The sequence below is a fragment of the Megalopta genalis genome, chromosome 5 (genome assembly GCF_051020955.1).
Source record: "Megalopta genalis isolate 19385.01 chromosome 5, iyMegGena1_principal, whole genome shotgun sequence".
Classification (NCBI taxonomy): Eukaryota; Metazoa; Arthropoda; class Insecta; order Hymenoptera; family Halictidae; genus Megalopta; species Megalopta genalis.
The window spans coordinates 1667640-1692923 of record NC_135017.1 but is presented as its reverse complement, the minus strand read 5'-3'; the positions used below and the strand labels follow the sequence as shown (position 1 = coordinate 1692923).

General features: G+C 40.4%; 2 protein-coding genes across 11 annotated transcripts in view; one reads left to right on the top strand and one right to left on the bottom strand.

The window, feature by feature from the left end:
* Positions 1–25284, bottom strand: part of Arv1 (ACAT-related protein required for viability 1) — a 100527-nt gene that overhangs the window by 47649 nt on the left and 27594 nt on the right. The gene's annotated exons all lie outside the window — the stretch shown is intronic.
* LOC117226644 (KRAB-A domain-containing protein 2-like) lies at positions 17871–23024 on the top strand. Of its 4 annotated transcripts, XM_076521684.1 has the most exons (8): positions 17871–18219; positions 18316–18547; positions 18721–19006; positions 19086–19241; positions 19362–19735; positions 19831–21806; positions 21890–22515; positions 22633–23024. In XM_076521684.1, the coding sequence occupies exon 6, from the start codon at positions 20224–20226 to the stop codon at positions 21382–21384; it is 1161 nt and encodes a 386-aa protein (XP_076377799.1). In that variant the 5' UTR covers positions 17871–18219; positions 18316–18547; positions 18721–19006; positions 19086–19241; positions 19362–19735; positions 19831–20223; the 3' UTR covers positions 21385–21806; positions 21890–22515; positions 22633–23024. The 4 variants fall into 4 exon arrangements, with proteins under 4 accessions (XP_076377799.1, XP_076377797.1, XP_076377796.1 ...); XM_076521682.1 differs by having other exon boundaries at positions 17871–18110; positions 18220–18547; positions 21890–23024; XM_076521681.1 differs by having other exon boundaries at positions 21890–23024.

The following is a 25284-nucleotide window of genomic DNA, read 5'->3' as shown; positions in this document are numbered from 1 at the left end:
CCGCCCTAGACTCACATCGAGGTACAAAGGTACGAAGGAACAGAAAAGAAAGACCCAGAGAACGACGTTCCCAGCTCTATCTACAAATATCGGAAGATCGACTAAAAATGGAGCTGGTGAACAAACTGGTGGAATATATGAGCATACAAAACGGCAAAGAGCCAATAAGAAAGAAGGACGAAGCCGAACTCAGAAAAAAACCGATCAAATCAAAGGAGCAACAGAAAAAGGATCAGATTGAAGAATTCTAATTCGGACGGCGAAGAAATAGAAGAGAAAAGGTGTAAAAGGAACGACGCAAGAAAAGCGTCCATCTAAAGTGCCGCAACGGAAAATCTGAAAAGCCTGGCCGCGTTACTGGCCAGCGAAATAAAGGCCCTGAAGAGAGACCAGAACGCGCTGTAAGAGATAGCGGCGCAGGAAAGAGTCATGAACCCAGCAGTAGTCGTAGCGGGGGCCATGGCCAGAATTGAGAGCTTACGGTCTCTTGCATAGTGGCCATGGAGACCCGACTGCAGGCCGTCCGATGGTCGGGGAAGTGACGCGAAACAGGTTGATGGGTGAAAGGGAGGTGGATTGTCCGGGGGGACTCAGCCCGGGGAAGGGGAGATGCAGGGCACTCCGGGTTGCCGGCTCCCGGCAGGAGGCGGAGAGGTGGACCCTGGTGACCGGGAAGGGGCGCAAGAAGATCGCGAATAAGACCCGGATAGCGACGCATCCCTCGGCTACCAGTAACAAAGTGGTGAAGAAAGGGAAGGATCACTCGGCGGAAGAGAAAGCGGCGGCACCCAGATCCGGGAAGGAAAAGGGGAGTCGCGGGCTAGGCCACACCCCGAAGACGACCGCTGTGACCACCACCTTAGGCGATAACTATAAGCTATCTTATATCGAGATAATGGGAGCAGCAAAGGAGAAAAACGACCTAAAGTAGGTCGGTATAGAGTCTGGAGTATGGCCCAGAAGATCGAAAACTGAGATCGGCTTTGACCGCCGCGGGGGGATGCCCCAAGGCGGACATCAGGATTGGGGAGATCCAAAGTCCCACCTCAGCGGTACGAAAAACCGCGGCGACTGGTCGCCTGCTGATCGGGTGGACAGCGGCGAGAGTCGAGGTGCCGGCGGAGCTGCCGCTCCAGTGCTTCAAATGCCTGCAGACGGTACATGCGCACGCGCAGTGCACTAGCGTAGTGGCCCGCTATGTGCAGACTTTGGCAGGTCATCGGAGCACAGCCTGGCAACAGTAGTGAGGACATCAGGCATGCGAGAAACTCCGCTAGCTGAAGGATCTGGTGACGGGACCATGAAAACCGCCAGAGGAGCGCAAGGTGACTTTCGCTACTACGGGTGACTATAATCAGCCGCCACAAAGTGTCGTCTATACCCAACGGGGGACTATAGTCACCCGCCACAAAGTTCTACCTATGCCCGACAGGCGACTATAGTCACCCGCTACAAAAATTAAGCTAAAATTTAAGACAAGTGCATAGAGACACTTGTTTAACACAAGAATAATTATACTCAGTCAGTCGTAAGTCAGATGAGTCAGTATAGTTAATTATAGTATAATTATATTAAATTTATACCAATAACATATCAGACGTACAACAATAGAAAGGCATAACTGATTATTTTTCTAAACTTTGTATGATCCTCCAATTGCAATATATTTTTAAAATTTTCATCCGTTCTAGAAAATGGTTAGAAACAGTAAAAAATCAAAATAATAAAAGAAAGCGGTATGATGAGTCGGAATCGGAAGATGACCGAATTATTTCGTACAATAGAATTCGAAGCAATGTATTGAGCACCTCTGAATCCGAAGAACAAAATTCAGTAGCTCTTGAAAAAGATATATTGGATAGTACATGGACCACCGACCCAGCCCGACTCGAAGTTCATGACTTAGTTATTCTGCATCAATTTTCTGGACTATTTCCTGTTATTCTTCTCTGAGAACTTTGTAGAATTTATTGTCAATAGAACAAAAGATTATGAGAAACGCGTAAATAATAATAATAATAATGCTCTAACATAAAGATGTTGATGTTACGTAACAAAAAGCTAGCTCATTCTGAGTATTGGGCAAATGACGAGCTTTTGAAAACATTGGCGGCGGTTGAAGTGTGTATGTTCCGGGTGCGGAACGGAGTGGGGAGACGTTTCGCCCGCGGCCCGCTAGAGGACTCATCAGTAAGGCTATTGTAGGGGTTCTGTGTGAAATTAAATACTCCAGGTTCCCTACTAGACGTGTGCACACTTCGAGGTTCAGAGACGGAGAGCCACGAGGAGGAAAATGTGCTCCTCGTGATGGCGGCAGAGAGACACCGCGCCTGCGCCATACGCTGGCGGTCGGAGTGGGGGAACCACGTTCCCACAGACTCCCCCCCCCCCCCCCCCCGAGTGTGAACGTACTCATTTTATTAACAAAAATATAAAAATTTTTACATCTTACGGCGGTGGCCGGTGCTACACCCATTGACGTTAAGCTCAGGCAAACCAAAGCCTTGTACGAGACGCGCAAAGGTAAAGACGCCAGACTAGGTAGCATCGTCGTTCCGGCGGGGGCCGACGATGCAAAACATAGGTTAGCGGTCGAGGCGTACAAGGTGTGGCAATCCATGTGGAATTCTTCCCACAAGGGCCGCACCACCTACGTCTTCTTCAAAAACATAGAGGAGAGAGTAGCGGCCAAGTGGACGAAACCGAACCACTACACCACGCAGGTCCTCACCGGCCACGGAAACTTCCGGTCGCGCCTACGCGAGTACGGAGTTTCCGACGGTGAGGAATGCGCGTGTGGTCACGGATCGGACACGGTCGATCACTTCCTCCTCGACTGTCCTAATTTCGAACCGCAGAGAGAAGCCCTCCGCGAGGTAGTACCAGACGGAGACTGGAAATGGCCGGAAGCGGCACAACACTTCGTGTCGTCTCCAGAGGCATTCCAGGTCTTCTCCGACTTCTGTAGGGAAGCCCTTTGGCTAAAGGGCTTCATGTAGGCAACCCCGGACACCTGCACTCCCCAGGACCCGGAAGGGGACGACTCACGTCCCCATCATCAACAACCCCAAACCCCTACCCATCCCTCCCAACTCCCATCCTTCCTCCTAGGTCTTCGCTTAGTGGACGCGAGGCGTCGCGTCACGAGTTCGCCTCCCCGTGGTTCCCCGTAGGCGCTAGCGAAAGGAGGGTAAAACCAGAATTTCGCTAGCGGCTAAAGAACTCGTCCATTGCAAACGGCTCAATGGCACGTGCGGACTTTTCCTCGGCCCGTCCCCTTGACGGTGGTTGAACCGGGGGTAGATGATAGTTTAGCTGTGTATGCCCGCAAGGGCGAGGAAACATATCCGTGTCACCTTCGTGGAGACCGGATTCACACTAAATGTCTTCCTCGAGGGGTCTACAAAGTCCAACCCCGCCTCCACGCGGCGGAGACCGGGCAACGCAGATCTGTATTTGCGGCAAAAAAAGGGCTATGGCACCCGCCCTACCTTCCTTCCCCATCACAGATTCCTCCCCATCATGGGTCTGTGGAGCTGGAGCCGCGGTGCGGTAGTCACACCGCCCGCCGCCGCGGTCGACGGCATCGCTATGCCCGTCCGCCCGTAAACTCCGAAGGAGCAGCTCAAAATGATCCAACAGCATGGGCTGGCTGCCTAGGTCTCGGCAGTCAGGTCTTAATGCATGTTGGAATCATAAAATAGAATTGTCACTCGCCTACCTAGCACGCTGCAACTTGCTGTCGTGTGGCACATGGGAGTGAACACAGTCGGCGAAGCCGTCGAAGCGACGGTGGCGTGCGGTGCCGAGCACCCGCCACCGCGGTCGCAGCAAAATAGACCGTCCAAAATACCTACAAAGATAGTTGGAGTAGGATACACTGCCTACCCAACTTAAAATAAACCAGAACACTCCTTACACGGACACGGAGTTAAGACTGGGTCTTCCGTACCCAGCCTAATGACCGATAAGAAAAGGCGGCAGTTTACCTACGTTCGGACCCATCGTAGGTGCTCCGTCGGGGGGTGGGTTGATCATCGTTGTGTATGCCCTGGCGGGCGAGGAAACATATCCGCGTCACCTTCGTGGTGGCCGGATTCACAATAAATGTCTTCCTCGAGGAGGAACGTCGGTTTGAGAAGTTCGGTGGAAACGGTGCGCACCGTCCCATTCACGTCGATTTGGTAAACTCTCTCGGAGTTGCGTTTGACCACTTTATGTGGTCCCGAATAGGGCAGTTCCAACGCCCTTTTGGCCATGTGCCGCAGAAAAACGTGCGAGCACGAACTTAGTTCTTTGAATACAAATGAACGTTTAAAATTTTTATGAACGACGGGAATGGGGCGCACTCGTCGCATGTATTTCTTAAATTCCTCGAGGAAGACATTCGGATCGGGCGTGGTATCGCCCGAGAGGAAGAATTCCCCGGGAAGCCGTAGAGTGGTCCCGAACAAGAATTCGGCCGGAGAGGCTCCAACATCGATGGTAGTACACGTGTCCAATCCTTAGTCGCGTGGCACATTATCGATGCTTTCAGAGCTCGATGCCACCGTTCTATTAGTCCATTGGATGCCGGATGGTAGGGAGAGGTCCGGACTCGGTCACACCCGATTAGCGTCAGCAGGGCTGAGAACAGTCGCGACTCGAACTGGCTTCCTTAGTCCGTAGTAATGACCTTGGGAGCCCCGTAAGCGCGACATCCACGTTTCGAAGAATGCTCTTGCCACCGACTGCGCCGAAGTGTCCCGCAAAGGAGCAGCTTCTACCCAACGGGAGAATCGGTCAATGACCGTTAAACAATAACTGTACCCGTCCGACACGGTCAGCGGGCCAACAATGTCCAAATGGACGTGGTCGAATCGACCATCCGGGGCAACAAAGTGCTCGGGCAAGTGGTTAGTATGCCGTGAGACTTTAGCTCGCTGACATTTAATGCACTGCTTGCACCACCGTGTAACATCCCGGTGAATGTTGGGCCAAATGTACCGCTGTCTAATTAATCTGTCGGAAACCCTGGCACTCGGCTGGGCCAGATTATGTACAGTATTAAAAACTGTCCTTCGCAACGTCGCGGGAATGTATGGGTGGATCGTCTCACCAGATATTTCACAAAATATCGGTATATTGTCCGAACCGAACAGTAGTTTCTTTAATTTAATCGAGACATCGGCGGATTGGCATAATTGCTTTAGTTGCTCGTCCGTTTCCTGATACTCGGAGATTTCTTTCAAATTGAGTTCAACGGGAAGGTGGAGTGCGTCGACACGTGACAATCCCTCGGCTACGACGTTGTCCGCCCCCGGAATGTAGTAAATGTTCGTAGTAAACTGCGCGATGAACGAGAGCTGGCGGATCTCACGCGGAGAAGCCTTCTCGAGCTTCTGTCGAAACGCGTAAATGAGCGGCTTGTGGTCGGTAAGGATTGAAAATTCCTGGCCTTCCACATAATGCCGGAAGTGCTTAATAGTCTTGCATACCGCCGTCAGCTCGCGATCATACGCGCTGTATTTCACCTGTGCGGGTGAAAACTTGCGCGAGAAAAATGCCAGGGGTTCCCACCGTGATTTTAAACCCCGCTGTTCAAGGACCGCCCCCATTGCAAGATCGGACGCGTCAGTGACAATGCGTAAGTCCGCGCCCGAACGAGGGTAAGCCAGGAGAGTCGCTTCGACTAGCGCTTCTCTGGTTTTGACGAAGGCATCAATAGCCTCTTGGGTCCACTTGATCTCGCGTGTATCGTGCTTTTTCGAGTCGCGAATGAACTCGTTAAGCGGCGCTTGCAAACGTGCCGCATGAGGTATGTTCCGCCGGTAGAAATTTACCATGCTCAAGAAACGGCGGAGGTCAATGACCCTCTTGGGCCGCAGGAACTGCGATATGGCTTTGACGGCTGATTCCAAGGGACGAATGCCCTGCGGACAGACAAGATAACCTAGGAATTCTATTTCCTTAACCGCGAAAACACATTTCGTGAGGTTCACCCTTAAATGGTGTTCCTGCAGGCTTCTCAAAACAATACTTATATGACGCATGTGTTCCTGTTCCGACTCCGACGCAATTAAAATGTCATCAATGTACACGAATACGAAATCCAGATCGCCCAGGATCCTATTAAGGAAGCGTTGGAAAGTCTGGCTAGCATTCTTCAGACCGAATGTCATGAAGAGGAACTCAAAAAGCCCAAAGGGTGTTATTACCGCCGTCTTTTCCACGTCTTCCGGAGCCATGGGAATCTGGTTATATGCCTTACAAAGGTCGAGTGACGAAAAATGCGTCTTCCCGCTTAAATTGGTCGAGAAATCGTGTAGAAGGGGAGTCGGATACTTGTCCGGAATCGTCTGCTTGTTCAGCCCTCTGTAATCTCCGCACACGCGCCAAGTGCCGTCCTTCTTCAAGGCCATATGGATGGGACTAGCTCATGGGCTTGAGGAAGGGCGGCAAATTCCGGCCGCAACCAACGCTTCAAACTCCTTCTTCGCCGCGCGGAGTTTGTCCGGATTGAGTCGGCGAACCCTCTCTGATACAGGAGGACCGGTCGTTAGGATGTGGTGCAACACATCCACTGATTTGGAGGGCGGCATCTTAGCGGCGCCAAACACCTCCGGGAAATCCGCGAGTATATGCTTCACGCGCGGGTCCGGAACAACGGAGCTTACAGTGCTATATACTACAGATTTCGCCGTCGCCACGCTGTAGAGGCTGGTCATCGAGTCGACCAGTCGGCCTCTACGAAGGTCTACCAACAAACCATAGTGTTTGAGGAGATCCGCTCCAATAATCGCGAAGGGCACTGCCGCGATGCAAAAGTTCCAAGTTATAGCGCGGCGCAATCCTAAATCGAGGGTCCGAAACGATTCACCAAAAGTGTCTATTGTCGTACCGTTGGCCGCATATAGACGGAAACCGGTTTGCCTGCCATGGATCCGCGAATTGGCAGGGACCACGGACAGATCGGCACCCGTATCGATAAGAAACTGCTGGCTTGTAACGCGGTCGCGTACATGTAATCTGGACGTCTTGCGCCTCCCTTCCAAGCCCGTCCCAGCAATGGAAGGTTTATTTAGTTTCCCGTGGTGAACTCATTGTACTTAGCGCACTACGACTTGCAGGAGCGGGGCGACTCGGGGAAATTCGCATGCTCATAGCACAATTTACGCGCCGGACTCCTATGTGGGGTACGACCGCGTGATCCCGACGACCTCGACAAACGCCTTTCCAAAGCCCCGAACTTGGCCGTCAATGTGCCTATCTGGATGGTCAGGCGGTCCAGCCTTTCCTCAAGCACCGTTAGTCTCGTCGCGGTTTCCGTGGCGGTGGAGTGGTCCCCAGACGCCGGTGCAAGGGCTGCTGCAACAGCAGCCGCACGCACACCAAAATGGCTGACGCGCACGCAAAAATGCTGAATCACGGCAATATATTCGACACGCGCGTTTCTGGGGTCTCGGTGGGTTCCGAGAGCCTCTGACGGTAAAATTACTGGCGATACCTCGCCGAATATGCACCGGTGGCGGAGATTCCGTCCGCAACTGCGTGCCACCCGGTCTTCCGGGCCCCAGGAAATTCTGCGGTCCCCGGACGGTATGATCACGGGCGGACAGGTGTCGAGAAGGCGCCGGTGGCAGTGGCTTCGCGCTTTACCTCAGCAGGGAGCAGGCCGTCACGGAATTGTGCCGGGAACCTCTGGAGCCAACGTCGTCTTCCACGTGGTCGAAGCAACAGGTGGTTTTCCAGCTGGAAATCGATGAAAAGGCGCCGGTGACGATGGCTTCACGCAGTCCCTTCGAGTTGCACAGTTAGCCGGCGGCAGTAGGCTTCTACCTCGTCAACGTTGATGCACACGGAAAAACGCGTTCTTAATCGAACGTCGGGGTCACCAATGTAGGGTTCAGTGTGAAATTAAATACTCCAGGTTCCCTACTAGACGTGTGCACACTTCGAGGTTCAGAGACGGAGAACCACGAGGAGGAAAATGTGCTCCTCGTGATGGGGGCAGAGAGACACCGCGCCTGCGCCATGCGCAGGCGGTCGGAATGGGGGAATCACGTCCCCACACTATCCTAGCGGGCCCTTGCCTTAGACGTGGGGGTAGGACGAAGTCTCCGTATATGTAGGGATCGAGGCGGATCGGTTACTAGCGGGAAGAGGAGCCCTCTGCTGGCGGGTCTGGAGGTAGCCGCCACAAAACTAAAATTTTTGGCGAAATAATGTCTAGGGACCGATTTTTATATTTACTAAAAATATTACATTTTAATAGCAATGATATGTAAGCAAATGATAAATTGTACCAAATTCGCGAAATCTGTGATATGCTTAGAATAAGCTTTAGGAATGCACTATATCCTTTTTAAAATTTATACATCCACGAAAGTCTACTGTTATATAAAGGCAAGTTGTCCTTCAAATATATTCCATCAAAGAGGAATAGATTTGACATTAAATCCTTTGTGTTATGTGATAAGGAATCTGGATTTGTTAATTTTTAAATTGATTTTTAAATTTACGACGGATTCATTTTCAATATTACCAACGTAGATGCAAATATAGGAAAATCTGGGAACATTATTGTCCAGGTACTCAGACCTTATTTAGACAAAAAACATTCCCCAAATATGTTGATAATTGGTACTCAAGCCCTGCACTATTTATGTTTTTACATCAAATTGGTACTAATGCCTGTGGAACAATGAAAAAAAGACGCAAAGGTATGCCAAGTATGGATGAAAAATTGAAAAAAGGCGAGGCGAGTTTCTGGTCGTCGAAATATTTACTAGCCATGAAATAGCATAACAAAAGGGATGTATATATGCTATCAATTTTTAACACCAAAAAATTTGTCAATACGAAAATCCATTATCGTAAAAAAGAATGATTATAAAACCAAAATGTGTCGTGGATTATAATCGTTTCATGGGAGGCGTGGATAGAACTGACATGATAATAAGTACAATTCATTCCCAAAGGAAAAATTGAAAATAGTGTGAGAAGTATTTTTTTCATTTATTGGATTTATGTATATGGAATGCCCATTGTTTGAATAAGTTAAAAATTGGGAAACATATATCAATGACGAAATTCCACCTTGATTTAATTCGATAAATTTTAAGACGCTATCATTCATCGAAAGCCACGCAGAATTTTAATAAATCTGATCATATTAACACAACGCGTCTTACTGCAAGACATTTTCCATCACCTTATATGAATAACAAGACAAAGAGAAAAAAATGGTTTATGTGTGTATCCATGTTTTGAGAAATTTCATACAGTATATTATTATTAAAAGATTATTAGTCAATATTTTAGTATAATTATAGTTATTACTTTGTTGTGTAATGTAAAAATATAAATTGTATTGTTGAATTAAAAATATATTCATGGAGCAATACAGAACACAAATCATTTTCCTGCAAAAGCAATGTGACAAAGTTGTTTCCGAGACGAAAGTCTTGGTCCCGAATGCTGAAGACTGCGAGCGCTTAATGATTCCACTTTCGGCACGGCGATCCGTTCCACGCGAGGCACTTCACGTCGAAGCCCGCCGCACAGTGGTATACGGTATATTACAGTGGTAAAAGCCTGAAATCATGGCCAAAATCCCAAAAATCGAAGTTGTCGTTGAGGAGTTTTTGACTTACGGATTGGTTAGTTTAATTATGCGTCCGAGTGGTGGGAAAAACGAAATGACCCATACTTTCATATCTGAATGACAATTGCAAGCGACAGACTTACAATTTGCATTTGTTACACTACAAAAACAAAACGTATACGATGATTCGAAAGCAATCAAAAGAAGAATCACTCTCGAGCAGTGTATTCCATCATTCTCCTCTATAATGTCACGTAATAGCTTTCGCCAGATTTGGAACACGTGGCATTTTTAGAATAATCAAACAATAACCAAATCCAATAAGCTCGGAAAGATTCAACCCATACTCAGTTATTTACTAGATAAATTTAAATCTGTGTACACGCCTAGGAAAGAACTTTCGCTTGATGAAAGCATTATTGCATGGCGTGGAAAATTATCTATAAAAACATACAATCCGGCAAAAATAATAAAGTATGGCCTACCAAAGTAGGCCAAATCGTATATTAGTAGTGGTACGACAAATCGTATATTATGCAAAGCAAAAAATGGATATATTTCGAACATGGAAGTGCGGAAGGCAAACAATTGGACCAGACTATAATGTCATTACTAGATAAAAATATGTTTAGGATATCACGTATATGTAGACAATTATAACAGCATTCATACCGCAGAATTGTTTATGAAAAATGGTACACGAGTTTGTGGTACGATTAGAGCAAATAGAGACGTTCCGTAGTGTTTAAAGCATGTCAGATTGAAAACTGGAGAATATGCATTTAAAAGAAAAGGTGAAATTTTAGTATAGGCGTAGAAGCCAAAACAAAAAATCGTATTCATGGTTTCGACAATACATTCGAGAGAATTAACAAAAACGAATAAAGTGCATTGGAAAACAGAAAAAGAAATTGTAAAACCGCATTCCGTCATAGATTATAACAAATATATGATAAGTGTAGATTTGGCTGACCAGTATTTATCATATTATTCTATCTTGAGATAAACGGTGAAGCGGACAAAAAAACAGTATAGTTTCTTTTAAATTACACAATGTTTAATGTATTTAGATTTTATATTGAGTTAAATGGCAAAACCATAACATATAAACAAATTTTTACACGCTGTTGGACGTTCCTGGATCGAAGAATACTCAAGTCTTCAAGATACATCAAATGATAATGATTTACGTACTTCTGTACTCGTTCTCACACCACGCACGCCAATATTTGATTACCCTCAGATACTTTTGGGTGATATGAAGACCCATAAAGTGGTTAAAATTGTTGAGTCAAGAAAAACAAACCGATATGTACGACGTCTGTGTAAAGTTTGCTCTGCTAGCAAAGAAAGAAGCGAGAGTAGCTTTATATGTGCTCAATATCTAGTACCCCTACAACTTGGACAATGTTTCGAAAATTACCATACATGCCTTAAATATTAATATTTTTGTTTTCTGTTTATATTATATGTAACTATATTATATACAGTCCTGGACATATGTGCTATCTTTAATTTCTCGAAAACTACGTGAAATTTCTCAAATGTAAATTATAGTATTTAAAGCTTACGACACGAAAGGAAGGAACATCTTAATAGACAAGACCGTTCTCACTGATATTCGTAGTTCGTCGAAATAACGTGTAAACACAAGGGCTGAAATAATAGCACACTTAAACTTCGTTACCATTAATCAGTAGCTTGTGAGCTTTTGATCAGGTATTAACCAGTGCTACAGAATACACAATCAGGCAACAGTAAGGGGGTCACGGAAATAAATTAAGTGATAGTGAGATTATAGAAATAATTGAACTCAAGGGTCGTAATTTGAATGTTTCTCAAATTTCAAAGATCGTGGAAAGAAGCAGGAAAGTTATACATAATTTGTTAAAAGACCCGGCACATTATGGGAAAATAAAAAGTTCTACAATTAAAAACAAAATCGATATTTTTAATTTATATTTTTCGTTTCTGTTAAATTGTATATGATGAATATTCAATCAAAATATACCATTTGCGAAAATGTATAAAGTTTTCGATATTTTCTTTAGCTACTCATTGTTCAGAAACACGCAAATAAGGCCGGCGTTAGGACTTTAAGGGGCTGATACGTTGCCGGCACGCAGGCTATACATGTCTTATATGTCGCCACAGCTTAATCTGTTAAATACCTAAATCCGACAGTAAAATTTGGTGGCCATAATGTAATGGTGTAAGGTTGTTTCTCACGTAACGACTCTAATTCATTAATACAAATAAAAGAAACAATGAATAGATTTGTGTATTGCGACATGCTACAAAATTATATGCTGCCATTTGTCAATGAAAAAATATTATCAGGGTGATCATTTCAACACGGTAATGACCCCAAACATTCTTTTAAGTTAGTTGAAACGTTTCTTGAACAAAATGTTAATGTAATCAAGTGGCCAAATCAATCCCCAAATTTGAACCCAATTCAATCCCAACATCTGTGGGGTTACGTTGGACGTCAATTAGGAAGACATTCTTTTACCGATAAAATAGAGTTAATGGAAAAAATCACGAAAATATGGTCAGAAATACCGGTTGAGTTTCGTATTCGATTAATTGTATCAATGCTAGGCAGATGCCATGCAATCCTCAAATCCAAGGGTTATACATCTTATGAGTGTTATGAAAATTACAGACGTCTATACACCGCTGTTTTGATTAAAGATGATTATACAGGGTGTTCCACAATTATTTTAACAACCGAAAATGAGGGGTAGCTGAGGTCATTTGAAGTAACTTTTTCCTTTGTGAAAATGCAATCTGCGACTTTGTATACGAGTTATTTACGAAAAACTCTGACGAATGAGAGGTGACGGCGCGAAGTTCGAGAGCCCACAGCACGAGGCTTTGACAGAAGGTCGGGACGGACTCAAGCCGCGTTCGAAATATTGAAGAAGTCACGAAGCGTGAACTTTCCGGATTTTTGTTACTACGTAACAGTGATATTTTTAAGAAAAACGATGTTCACCTTTACTTTAGAACGTCTGAAGCATATTTACTATACTACTAATTTTTCGGACCCGAAATAATATGTAGTTTAACCGTGACAGCCGTTTTAATTTTCTGGTGTGCATGACACTTCATGTGTACTATATGAAATTTTTATTTAAGGTGTACAGTAAAGATTAACAATGTTCGTAAATGATATTTTAATTTAAATAATACCGTGTCCAAACAGAATTCAACGAATGATTTGCAAAGCTGATTTAATAATAAATAATCGCTTTAAAGGACGTAAAGGATTTGTTTATTAGAGAAATATGAAAATTATTATCAATAAGAAACTCACCCATTTAGTTGAGGATGCATTTGCTGGTTGGAATTGTGGCTCACGATGTCGAAGGGCACTGACCTCGTACAACGTACAGCTGATCTTTCACTGGACTGTCACCAAACACTGATCACTTAATTAATCACTGGTAATCCGAAACACTTGTGGATATCACGAGGGATGTCTGAGACGCGTTAGCGGATAATCGTTTATGCGACGCGTTCGCGAACAATTGTTTATTCGACGCGTTCGTTCGGCAGTCGACGTTTCACTGCCAAAAAACCCAGGCCTCGACTGTGGTTCGGAAGTCGGTGACAGCGGGTAAACAAATCCTTGGCTGTAGTGTTAAATAAATAAATTTTACGTTTATTTTTAAGCGTGCTATCTTTTTGTCCTGACACTGTAGGTCATACTGTTTTTGATAACATATTCAATTTTAATATTTCTACAACATTTCGAGATGCGATTCTTGGATTTCGTCGACACTTTTGACAATTCGTCGATATTCCTTCGCGGTGGTACAACGTTTATGTCCGCGACTCTTTACATTTTCAACGGTTTTGTGTACTAAGTATTTCTTTATACATTTTTTCTACTTTACTTTTGGAAACACCGAACTTTTTTGCTATCACACGATAACTTACTTAATTGCGGCAGTCCGATATAATCAAATAACGAATTTGATTTGAATATTATTAATTTTATTATTAATTCGATATCACAGCGTAAGGATGAAAGCAATGCTTCACATTTATTTACATTTTTTGACTTGGAGCGTCCACGAATGCCCACGTATTTTTGTCCCTCGACACCCTGCTTTTTCTTTAACACGTTAAGTGCCCAGCCCGATTTGCTTGCCGTTCCGTTCAGGCCCAGACGCGGCCGTCACCGCTGAGGGACGAGCCGAAATATCGGCCTGAGGACCGGAATTTTCTCTACCGAGGGTCCTCCTCTCCACTTAGCCTCACCCTCGCCTTGGGAAAGTGCCTGACCTTTTCCAATTGCAATAAACCCTTCTTTGTATTCACATCTTGAGTTTTCCCAAAATCTCCACTTCTTGCCAGATGATACAAAAACGAAACGCGAGGCTAAACGATACCTGGATGTCTAACGAAACCTCAGTTGCACCTCAGTTGCACTATAGTAGATCTACCAGTTTTCTTGTTCACCATAAATTCAAAGTTTTTTATCGCCCTAAAAATGTTGAGTGGATCAGAAAGTGATACATCGAGCGAATTAATTTTGCCGCCTAGAAATCGTCGTCGCCGTGCTTTGCTCTCATCCGAAGACGATACTTCATTAGAGAATGTGCATATACACAACGATATACCACAAGATCAAGAGTGGTTTGATCCGAGAGGGAATCAACCGAAAATCATAACCTTCACGAGTGTGTACGGTGTTGACACAAGAAACATAGAACTGCAGAATTGTGTCAATATAGCAGACTTCTATGCGTTATTAGTCACTGAAGAAATGCTTGAAGAAATGAGTGAACAGACGAATATGTACGCAACACAAAAGCAATCGATGATGACTTCGAAGCGTATAGAGCGGTGGGTCCTTACCAACAAGGAAGAGATCAAGCGCCTTTTTGGGCTCATTATTTGAATGGGACTTATAAAATATCTAGGTACAAGTTTATACTGGTCCACGGATCCTGTATATTATCATCCGTTCCCCCATAAAATAATGAGCAGAAATCATTTCCAAATACTTTTGAGAATGCTGCATTTCACAAACAATCCTACAGCAGATGTCACCAAACGCTTATGGAAAATACAGCCAATTTTAGATGAGCTCAACAAAAATTTCAAAAAGTATTACAATCCAACAGAACTTGTCTGTGTTGACCAATCCATGATCCTATTTCGTGCACGGATTGCAGATTGGGATACACGTACAACTTCCGTGTCTACAGTGGAAAAGTGTCAGATGAAGTCAACACAACGCCGACAAATACGGTTATGAATTTGTGCCAAGACATATTTCACAAAGGCCACACAGTATGTACGGAAAATTGGTACACAAGCTTAACTTTAGCGAAACAACTCCTGGAACGGAATACGCATTTGATGGGTACTCTCCGAAACAATCGGAAAGGCAATCCGAAAGATGTAGTGGCCAAAAAACTGAAACGGGGAGAGTGCTTTGCACAAGAAAGTCGGGAAGGAATCACGATTTTAAAATGGAAGGAAAAGCGTGACGTATTATTACTTTCCACTGAACATTCTTCCGAAATGGAACCTGTTCGCAAAAGAAGACAAGTCATCCATAAATCTAAAATTGTAATTGATTACAACGTGGGAAAAAAATCGATCGACCTTTCGGATCAAATGACCGCATACAGCAACCCATTGCAAAAATCAATGAAGTGATACAAAAAATTAGCACTCGAACTTCTGTTGAACACAGCCATTGTAAATTCTTTTTTTATATATCGAGAAACAACAGGCCAGATAATATCTATAACAGAATATCAGAAAAAGCTGATCCAGGCACTCACACAGCGCAAGGACGAAGAAGCTGACAGCAGAACAAAACCTCGGCATCATTTGATGAAAAAGGAAGGCACTGCTCATAAAATTCGGAGATACTGCGTCTAGTGTTATAATAATAATTCCCGAATATTAGGTTCAAAGATGGCAAATAATTCAAGAAAAAAAGTTAGCACCTTCTGCAATGAATGCAAAAGCAAACCACACCTCTGTTTACCCTGTTTTAATAAACTACATTATCTTTTTAAAAATATTATATTCTTTTTTTTCAAGCCTTGACTGAACAAAAACCGATGTCCCCTAAGCAAAATATTTAGTCTCACGTCAGTGCGTAAGGACCGACACGCGCGATCATGTAATATGAACCTAAAGTCTGCGGCCGGTCCCCCAGGGACCGGCGTATATCTTATTTCAACACCAGCTCATTCTGAGCGTTAACGTTCTTTTTGTTTATTTCCTCTTTTCTTTGACATTTTAATGGCAACAAATGAGATTATTTTACATTAGATAATACTATTTAGTTTCGAAAGACGGTATAAGAACTAACAATAAGATTTTTACATAAGTAACGTTAAAATCAAATACAGTGAACGATTTTAAAAAAGATTACTGCTCACTTTTTCACATCTTTGCCCCAAAGAACGATAAAAAGTAATAGATTTTAAATTACATATAATTTAAATTATCTGATTAGTTTATTAAGAGATTGATAATTATTGTTAAATTGCAGACAAACAATATTCTGAAATATATACAGTGAGTCGCATTAATATTCGGATTACAATAATAATAATATTAATAATATCAATACTATTCGAAAAATTATTACTCCCTTTTATTGTTTATGATAGTATTATTGAATCAATTTTTCTCTCATATAATACAGCACTTCTTATAGTAAGTAGAAACATAAATTTTGTTTAAATACTTTTGTTCCAAATACTTCATTTTGTCCATAATACCATCGATAAAAACTAGTTCACCTACACGTACAGATAAGATATAATCCCGCACTATTACACTCCTACCACCATGTTTCACTGTCGGTTTTAAATTTAAAATATTTAATTCTGTATTTTTTGACTGTCGGATCCGTAAAGATTAAATTTGTTTTCATCCGAAAATATTACATCATTCCACCATCAGTTGTCTTTGTAAAAATATTCTTTTGCAAAGCTCAATCTTTTCTTGCGATTTGCATCATTCACATACAGCTTTCTACGAGGAACTTTTTCGTTGTAATCATAAGTTTTTAATACCCGTCGCACTGTGTTCGGGTGTACCTTCTTCCCAGATTCTACGAACAACTCTTTTGTTAATTTTGTAGCATTTTGTTCAGAATCTTTCTTTACTTTTCTTATTATCTTGCGTTGGTCGCGAGGATCTAATGAAGGATTAAATCGATTCAATCCTCACGGATGTACCGACGTGTAATATCTTCCACACTATATCCGTGCTATATCTCTATATGATTTTCCCTTTTCCTTGTGATAAATAACCAATTGTCCGATTTCAAAAGACGTATTTCTTCCTTTTCGTCCCACTTTCACAAGTAAAACGTCTGATATCATCAATACTTTCTCTGATACCGAATTCTCGCAACGAATTAGATGTTGTGTTTATAAACAATATGTGTTGACAACGTCGTCAATGTAGTACAGTATCTTACTCTGGCATCTAAGATGTTGTGTCCGAATATTTTTGTGACGTAAATAAACAAAATTTTTGATTCTACTTTAAGAAATGCTTTATTATATGAAAAAACAATTAATTCAATAATACTATCATAAACAATAAAACGGAGCAATAATTCTCCTAATAATATCATGTATAACTCGAATATTAATGCGAGTCACTGTATGTAGTTCAATCGTTGGATAAAGCATAAAGTTCGCGAGATCGGACCGGAATGCCACAGATAGCACCTCGACTGACTCAATAGGATAAATAGACAACCAAGCTAATTAAATTGCGTGCTACGCCGCACAGTGGGCCTATCGCATACCAAACGCGATAAAAAGTCTTTTTTTTTTAATATTTCTATAGTGAAGAATGTATTCACATATAGTTAATTAAGAATGTGAGCCATCATTTTGTATTATTTTTTTTAACATTTATCAATTTTGTATATTTAGAGTAGAGGACTTTAAAGTGGTTCATCTCGAAATCATCCGAAAAAAAGATCGTCATTTATAATTGTATCATTTTTTGAAATTGAATGAGTAGCAAAATCAAGTCCACTTAGTATAGTTGAATTATACCAAACTTCGTATTTATATACCTGCTACTTTTTAAGTTATACCTAATTGAACGTGATCAATTTTCATTTAATTTTTTAATTATGAATGCAGTGGGATGCAGGGTTCGCTTTGGTTGCATTTTGTAGCCTGAAGCCTTACCTTCATTTAAAAAAAAAAGTAGCTGCCAAGGCTACCAATGCGAAAATTACAAAAATATATACTTGCTTCGGCATGTGCGAGTGTTCTTTATAATCCCGTATTGGGTGTCAATTACGCTCGCGATTCCGCGAAACAAATGGAAACACAAACATCCTCGTCTCGGAAACATATGCAACAATCGCGCATTTCGAGCATTTGTTATCTGTCCTTCGCGAGTGCAGTATTTACTCTGTGTGGCGTGTACCGACTATTTAATGGCGTGTCTAGTTTAAAATGTTTATTTGTTGAAAAAATATTGTGTAATCATCGAGTGAGCCAATTAAGTATATACTCGAATTTAGCCATGCCTCTTTATTTTTTATGAAGGCGTATTTATTTTTATTCCTTCTAAGCAAAAGATTCTTTTTTATGACACTTTTCCTTAATTTCAAGGTTCGTTAAGAAATAAAATTTGTTCTATGATGGAATTATACGAAATTATGACACAGCATGAAGATAGTAATTTTGATAAGAAGCTCGAATTTTTAGAATCCACATTGATGAGTCAAGAGACTTATTACACAGAAGACACAAAAGTTATAACAGGGGCAACCACGCAAATATTTTGCAGAACTGTATCAATGTGGCAAAAGAAAGAGGACAGAAGATATGAGGGTCAACTTAGAAGCGGAAGAACTACAATATGCAGCAGAGTCTAAGTTCAGAATGTCTGGACAATTAGGTGCATCTAAGCTAATAAGGGAAATTGGAGAATCTTCAGGTAGTGCGAAAAAAATGAGAATGGCATATCTAAATGCAGAAAAAGACAAAAGAAAGCCATTAGCGCTGTTAGAAGCTCTACAAGTATATTTTGATGCAGATTTGTCGCGTAATCAATATAATATTATTAGGACGATCGATTTAAAGCTTTTTCCACCATATAAAAAATTACAGATCGGTAAACCTGATTGTTATCCGAAGGAAGAAGCGTTTCGAATTACGGATACCTCTGCGGAAGTAAACATACAAAACCTGCTGGACCACACAGAGAAAAAGATAATGAAATATTTAGAAGATGAATTGTTTATATTAGAAGAAAATGAACATGACCTAGAGCTAATTAGTAAATGGGGGTGTGACGGATCCCAACAGTCGGAATATAAGCAAAAATCTCAAAATAAAGAAGATTCGAATGCTCAATTATTTCAAATAACAATGGTGTCATTGCGCTTGATTTGTGGTAAATGCATCTATTCAAATTAAATGTGTTTAGTTCACAGGAATAATCTACTTGAAAAATATTTTTATTCATTTTGTAGGAAAGAAAATTATATGACAAAATCCGCTTCCGTCATTGCCATACTATTGCCGCCCAATCAGAATCAAATTTGAGCAGGAAACACCTGATGTTATTAGATTTGAAATAGATTATATGCAGAAACAAATCGACCAATTAATTAAGACTCAAATAGAAGGTCAGAAGAAAGCGATTTGAATAACTTTTAAACAATAATAACAAATTTTATATATTTTTATATTTTACTATAAAATTTGATACTTTTGTTACTTTAAAATTTGATTACTCCAAATTACAGAATCTCCAATATGTATAAAACATACCCTTACTTTAACAATAGTCGATGGTAAGGTATGTAAACGCTGCTACTAACACGGTATCGACCATGAAGTGTTACATATGCGGAACAACATCAAAAGATTTTAATAACCTTTCAAGAAAAGGTTATTATAAAAGTTGATCCGAGTACACTGAAGTTCGGTTTATCTATATTACTTGCAAGAATAAGGTTCTTCGAACATATATTACACTTGTCGTATAAAATAACTATTACAAGATAGCAAATAAGAACTGAAGCCGAGAATACTATTGTTTCCCAAAGAAAAAAGGAAATTCAAGAAAAATTCCGAGAAAAACTGAACTTGTTAGTAAATATGCCGAAACAAGGATACGGTAATAAAATTCAAATATTTACCATCAATTTGAAAATAAAAATATTTACTATAAAAATGAATTTGGAAGAAGTGAATTTTTATATAATGTTTCAGGCAATTCCAATGATGGAAATACAAGTCGAAAGTTTTTCAAGAATGCGGAGGTAGCAGCTACAATCACTGGCGTATATATGTTACCGTGAATGACCGAAATTGGAGAATGTCGACTTTCACCGGTGAATGTCAACAGATACCAAATACGTCGGTGAAAGATCGAATATTTCATTACATTGTTGTACATTCGGAACCTCTCCGGTGTGTGTCGACAATCACAGATATGCTCTGGTGGAGGTCCAAAACAGAAGAGTCAAAAAACAAGTGACTGGCTCTCTCCCGCCAAATCCTTTGTTCTGCTCGGAGTCAATCAGCTTTGTCAGTCTTATGCAAGCTTTGATAACGCGAGCAACGTTTTCTTAATTTTTTTTCCGATACCCTAATTTATACTAAATGGATACTGCAGTAAATCGTGATCTTTTTCTTGAAAAGTTAAATGCATTAATTGTGGGTAAACGAGAAGACAATTGTTTTTATTTTTCTCAAGAAAAGTATTCTAAAATACTTTCTGAAGTGGTTTCTGCTAAAATTAAATGCAACACACCTTTGGATTACAGACGATTAAAACGTTTTGATGTTTTAAAAATTAATGATGAAGAGAAGTTAATTGTACCATTAAAACCAGGGGAAACGAACATACAGTATTATGTTACCAATGAAGAATTGCACAGTATACTATATGAAACTCACACCAGAATAGGCCACGGAGGAAGAACACGTATGCTTAAAGAGTTGCAAGTTAAATACAAAAATATTAGATATGAAGTTGTAATGATGTATTTAAATTTATGCAAACAGTGTCAAATGAAACACAATGCACCTAAGAAAGGTATTGTTGTGAAGCCAATGGTTAGTTCTGAATTAAACTCAAGATGTCAAGTTGATCTGATAGATCTGCAGTCAAACAGAAATGGCGAATATAAGTTCATAATGGTGTATCAAGATCATTTAACTAAGTTTGTCCAGCTACGACCTTTGAAAACTAAAAGAGCTGAAGAAGTAGCGCATCACATTCTTTCAATATTTTTAACATTTGGTGCACCAGCAATATTGCAATCAGATAATGGCAGAGAATTTAGTAATCAAGTCATATCCGAAATATGCGCTATGTGGAAAGATGTTAAAATAGTTCATGGAAAGCCTCGTCACAGTCAAACACAAGGCTCAGTTGAAAGGGCCAATCAGGATATACAGAATATGCTAACTGCATGGATGAACGATAACGATACAAATAAATGGTCAGATGGTTTATCCTTTGTTCAATTTGCCAAGAACACTACATACCACGAAGAAATACGCCAAAGTCCTTATGAAGCCATGTTTGGCGTTAAAGCAAAAAGAGGCATAGCATCGTCTTTTTTGCCTGGCGAACAAATCGCAAATATTAAAACTGAAGAACAACTCGAAGAAACTGCCAATACTTCTGAAACCGAAGAACAGCTTGAAGAAACTGTTAATGCTTATAAAAAAAATTTGAACGGTGGTCATACCGAAAACCATATTCCAAAGAAAAATATTGAAGAGGACCTACAACCTACAACGTCTTCACATTAAATTCTGACTGAAAAACACGAGTTAATTTCTACAAAAAGAGCGGCCGCGAAAGAAAATCTACTGCAAGCAACAAAAATGTTACGAGCCTCACAAAAATAATTTCCTCCTGCTCAAATTGGTGATAATGTACGAATACAAGTCCCTGATGTCGACCGTGGTCGTACAGACATCCGAAATGTGTTAGCGGTTGTTGTTGGAATAGAAGACTCCGACTTACATAGATGAGATTTCTTTTCAAGAAATGTCGCTGAGAGATGCAGCTGCAGCTAATTCGAGAAGCGGGGGACAAGGCTATAGACGCTGTCATTGCAAAAGGAAGTGTTCCACAAATAAATGCAGTTGTAAAAGCAAGGGACTCTTGTGCAATTCAAAGTGTCATAATAGTTTAAGTTGTTGCAATAAATAAGATTTGAATCACATAAGTAAGTAATTTTTTTATTACTATTATCTTCTTTTCTCATGTAGAATGTACCGTGTATTTTAAATTCTTGGTCATTCCTTTCAGAAAGAGAGGCGAAAAAGTTACGTCACCCTTGTGGCGTTTTATAGCGACTGAATTACGGAGAAGAAAATATAAATCTCCAACATGTTCAACATTCACCATTAGTGCATGGTGAATGTCAACATTTATCGGTGTAAGTCAGAAATAAGGGAATTTAGCAAATATTTCGGACATACACCAAGCGACTATGTGAATGTTGACATTCACCGGTGAAAGTCGACATTCTCCAGATTTCGGTGTTTCACTGTAACATATACACGTCTAATAACAAGATATAGACTAAAAGCGAATGCTTTCTTTCATTTCTTCAATGATACTCATTCTACGAAAATGTTGTCTTCTGCTAACATTTTTGAAAAAATTTATTTCTATTACGAAAATAGACTGAAAGTTATATTAGAAGTTATATCTAGTGGATACCTCATAAATATTAATAAATTCAAGATTTATACTATGGATGCGGCAAAACTGTACGTTCAGTTATATAGCTGATATCCATTGACGCCAACACTCCATAATCTTATACATGGGCCAATAGTGATTGAAAATGCTTTAATGTCAATCGGTCATTTATCAGAGGAGGCAGCAGAAAAATATCGATTGCAGCATGAAGAAAATGTAGTAGACAAGTATGCAATAGGGATATTTTGAACTGGTCGAATTAAATACCGATATTCTAACTTACTACTATACATTATAACTAATGAAAAAATCAAATATTATTTAATCACTTTAATTATGAATAGGCTTTTAGGCTGATATCTTCTCTAAGAAAACCAGTAATTAAAAAATCGAGCTCTTATACTGAGGAGAGTTTGGAGATGTTTCTTCAGGAAGAAGAAGAAGAAGGACAAGAAAACGATAAAGATGAGGAAGATGAAGAAGAAATGGTTCAGGGATCATCAAGTTCCAAAAAAGTTCCAAATGTGTATTTACATGAGTTATTAAAAATCGAAACGCACTAAAAGCTAGTGGAGGAGTAGCTGTATCAGTAAACAACTCACTGTTTGGCGAAGAAATCCATATTAACTCAAACATGGAGGTAACTATGATTAAAATACATTCTTCTGCGAAATTACATGTTTGTCATATATATTTACCTAATAGCTACCACCTAAATAAAACCGAACTAAATAATCTTATTGATCAGTTACTGAAACCCTTCATTGTGACCGGAGACTTCAACAGCCAAAATACTCTTTGAGGCTCAGAGGCTCTTTTATTAAACCATAATTTAATTGTGTTAAACGACCTAAAACCGACTCATTTCATCGCAGCCAGCGGGACCTCCAGCATAATAGACTTAACTCTATGCAGTGCAAACTCATCAAAAAACTACCTCCAACCAACTCCCAGATGGAAATTTAAATCAGCAAATTGGAATGATTATCGTAGGCTAATCGAACTAAACATCCCAGCTCTAGGCACTGATAATAATAATACTAACTCACACAATATAGATTATATAACCAAAGAATTCGTCTTTATAATAACAAATACAGCCGATAATTCAATTCCAAGAACAAATTCTAAAATAGGTAAAAATCTCTACACCGTATCTTGGTGGAATCAGGAATGTGAGAAAGTAATTAAAAACTATAAACACGCCTTTAGTAGGTATAAAAATCAAAAAACAACCGAAAACACGATAAAATTTAAAGAACTTAGAGCTACGGCAAGGAAAATTATAATTAAGTGTAAGAAACAATCCTGGATAAACTTCCTATCTACAATAAATAGTTCTACCCCAACAAAAATCTTATGAAACAAAATCGTGATCACAAAAAGTGATCCAAAACACCTACCGTAAAAAGGAGACAAATCTATGAACAACAATTATACAGACAGCAAACTCACTAGCTGAAACATTCGCAAAAAATTCAAGCGATTTTAACTATGACAACGACTTTCTCAGTTACAAAGCAAACCAAACATTTCCTGGAACCGAATCGATAGCCAAAATTAATAACCACCACCTATAATTAATTAACAAATATTTCACAAATGAAGAACTAACAAGAGTACTAAAAAAATTGTAAAAATTCCTACCTTGGTCCTGATGGTATTCTCTATATCCTATTGGCAAAGCTTCCCTAGAAAGACTCAACATCTGTCAAAAATCTACAATATAGTATAGAAAAACGGTGTTTTTCCCAAAGTGTGGAGTGAGGCTATAGTTACACCAATCGCCAAACCGGACAATGACCCATTATTATCAGGAAGCTATCGACCCATATCGCTAACAAACAACATTTGCAAAATATTAGAAAAAATGGTTAACCAGAGGCTGCAATGGGTACTAGAAAATAACAATGTAATATTCCCACTCCAAAGTCGATTTAGAAAGCATCACTCTACCATGAATGAATTAATTAATATAGAATCACAAATATGCGATGGCTTGATTAACAAACACTACAGTGTACTTATATCCATGGATATCGAAAAAACATATGATATGATCTGTAGAGAAAAAAACCCTAAATATCTTGAAGAAATTAGACTTCTATGAAAGTATCTTATCATTTATTAAAAATTTTCTAGAAGTCAGATCCGTTAAAGTGATAGTGAACAACTGTTTTTCTGAGTCCATGATTTTACAAAATGGAGTCTCCCAAGGCTCCGCGATAAGTGTTACATTATTCTTAATATCTATAAATGCCATTCTTTCCATAATAGATTCACCAGCTAAAGCCTACTTATTTGCAGATGTCTTAACTATTTTATACAAAGAGAAATATTCAAAAACCACTCAAAGCACGCTACAAAGCATACTAAAAAATTTACAAAGCTGGTCAAATAAAAATGGCTTCCATTTCTCTGAAACAAAAACAAAATATATAGTTTTCTCTAAACAACACATATCACCTAACATCAAGCTAACATTGGGAAATTCAGAACTGAAGCAAGTTACTGCAATCAAAATTTTAGGGATAACATTCAACAAGTGGGGTTAACTACCGGTCAATTTGACTGTTTCTAAACTTTTATACAACTTTTGCTTATTTAAACGTTATCACATCACCATCAAACTTTACAGCTTTTCTTAAAATATGCATACAATGTGTAGCGTAGAGTTTTTCTTTCGTGCAAACGGTCAACGTAATTTATGACTCTCGTTCGACTTAGCTATTTTTGAGTAAAGCCATTTTCGAGTGTTCTCAATATCAAACAGAGAACGCCGTAAATTAAGCAATTATTTGAAGAGTACTTGAAACAAACTTGTCGGTCTTTTGCCAAGTGGATGTGGTGCGGGTGGCCAAAAGAAATGCCTCACGGCGTTATCACGACAAACTTCATCTTCTGCGATCACCTAACCGTTCGGAAAACAAGCACACTAAGGGTATAAGGAATAGGCAGTGAAACGGAAAAATGAACAGCTCTGATTAGAAAGACCC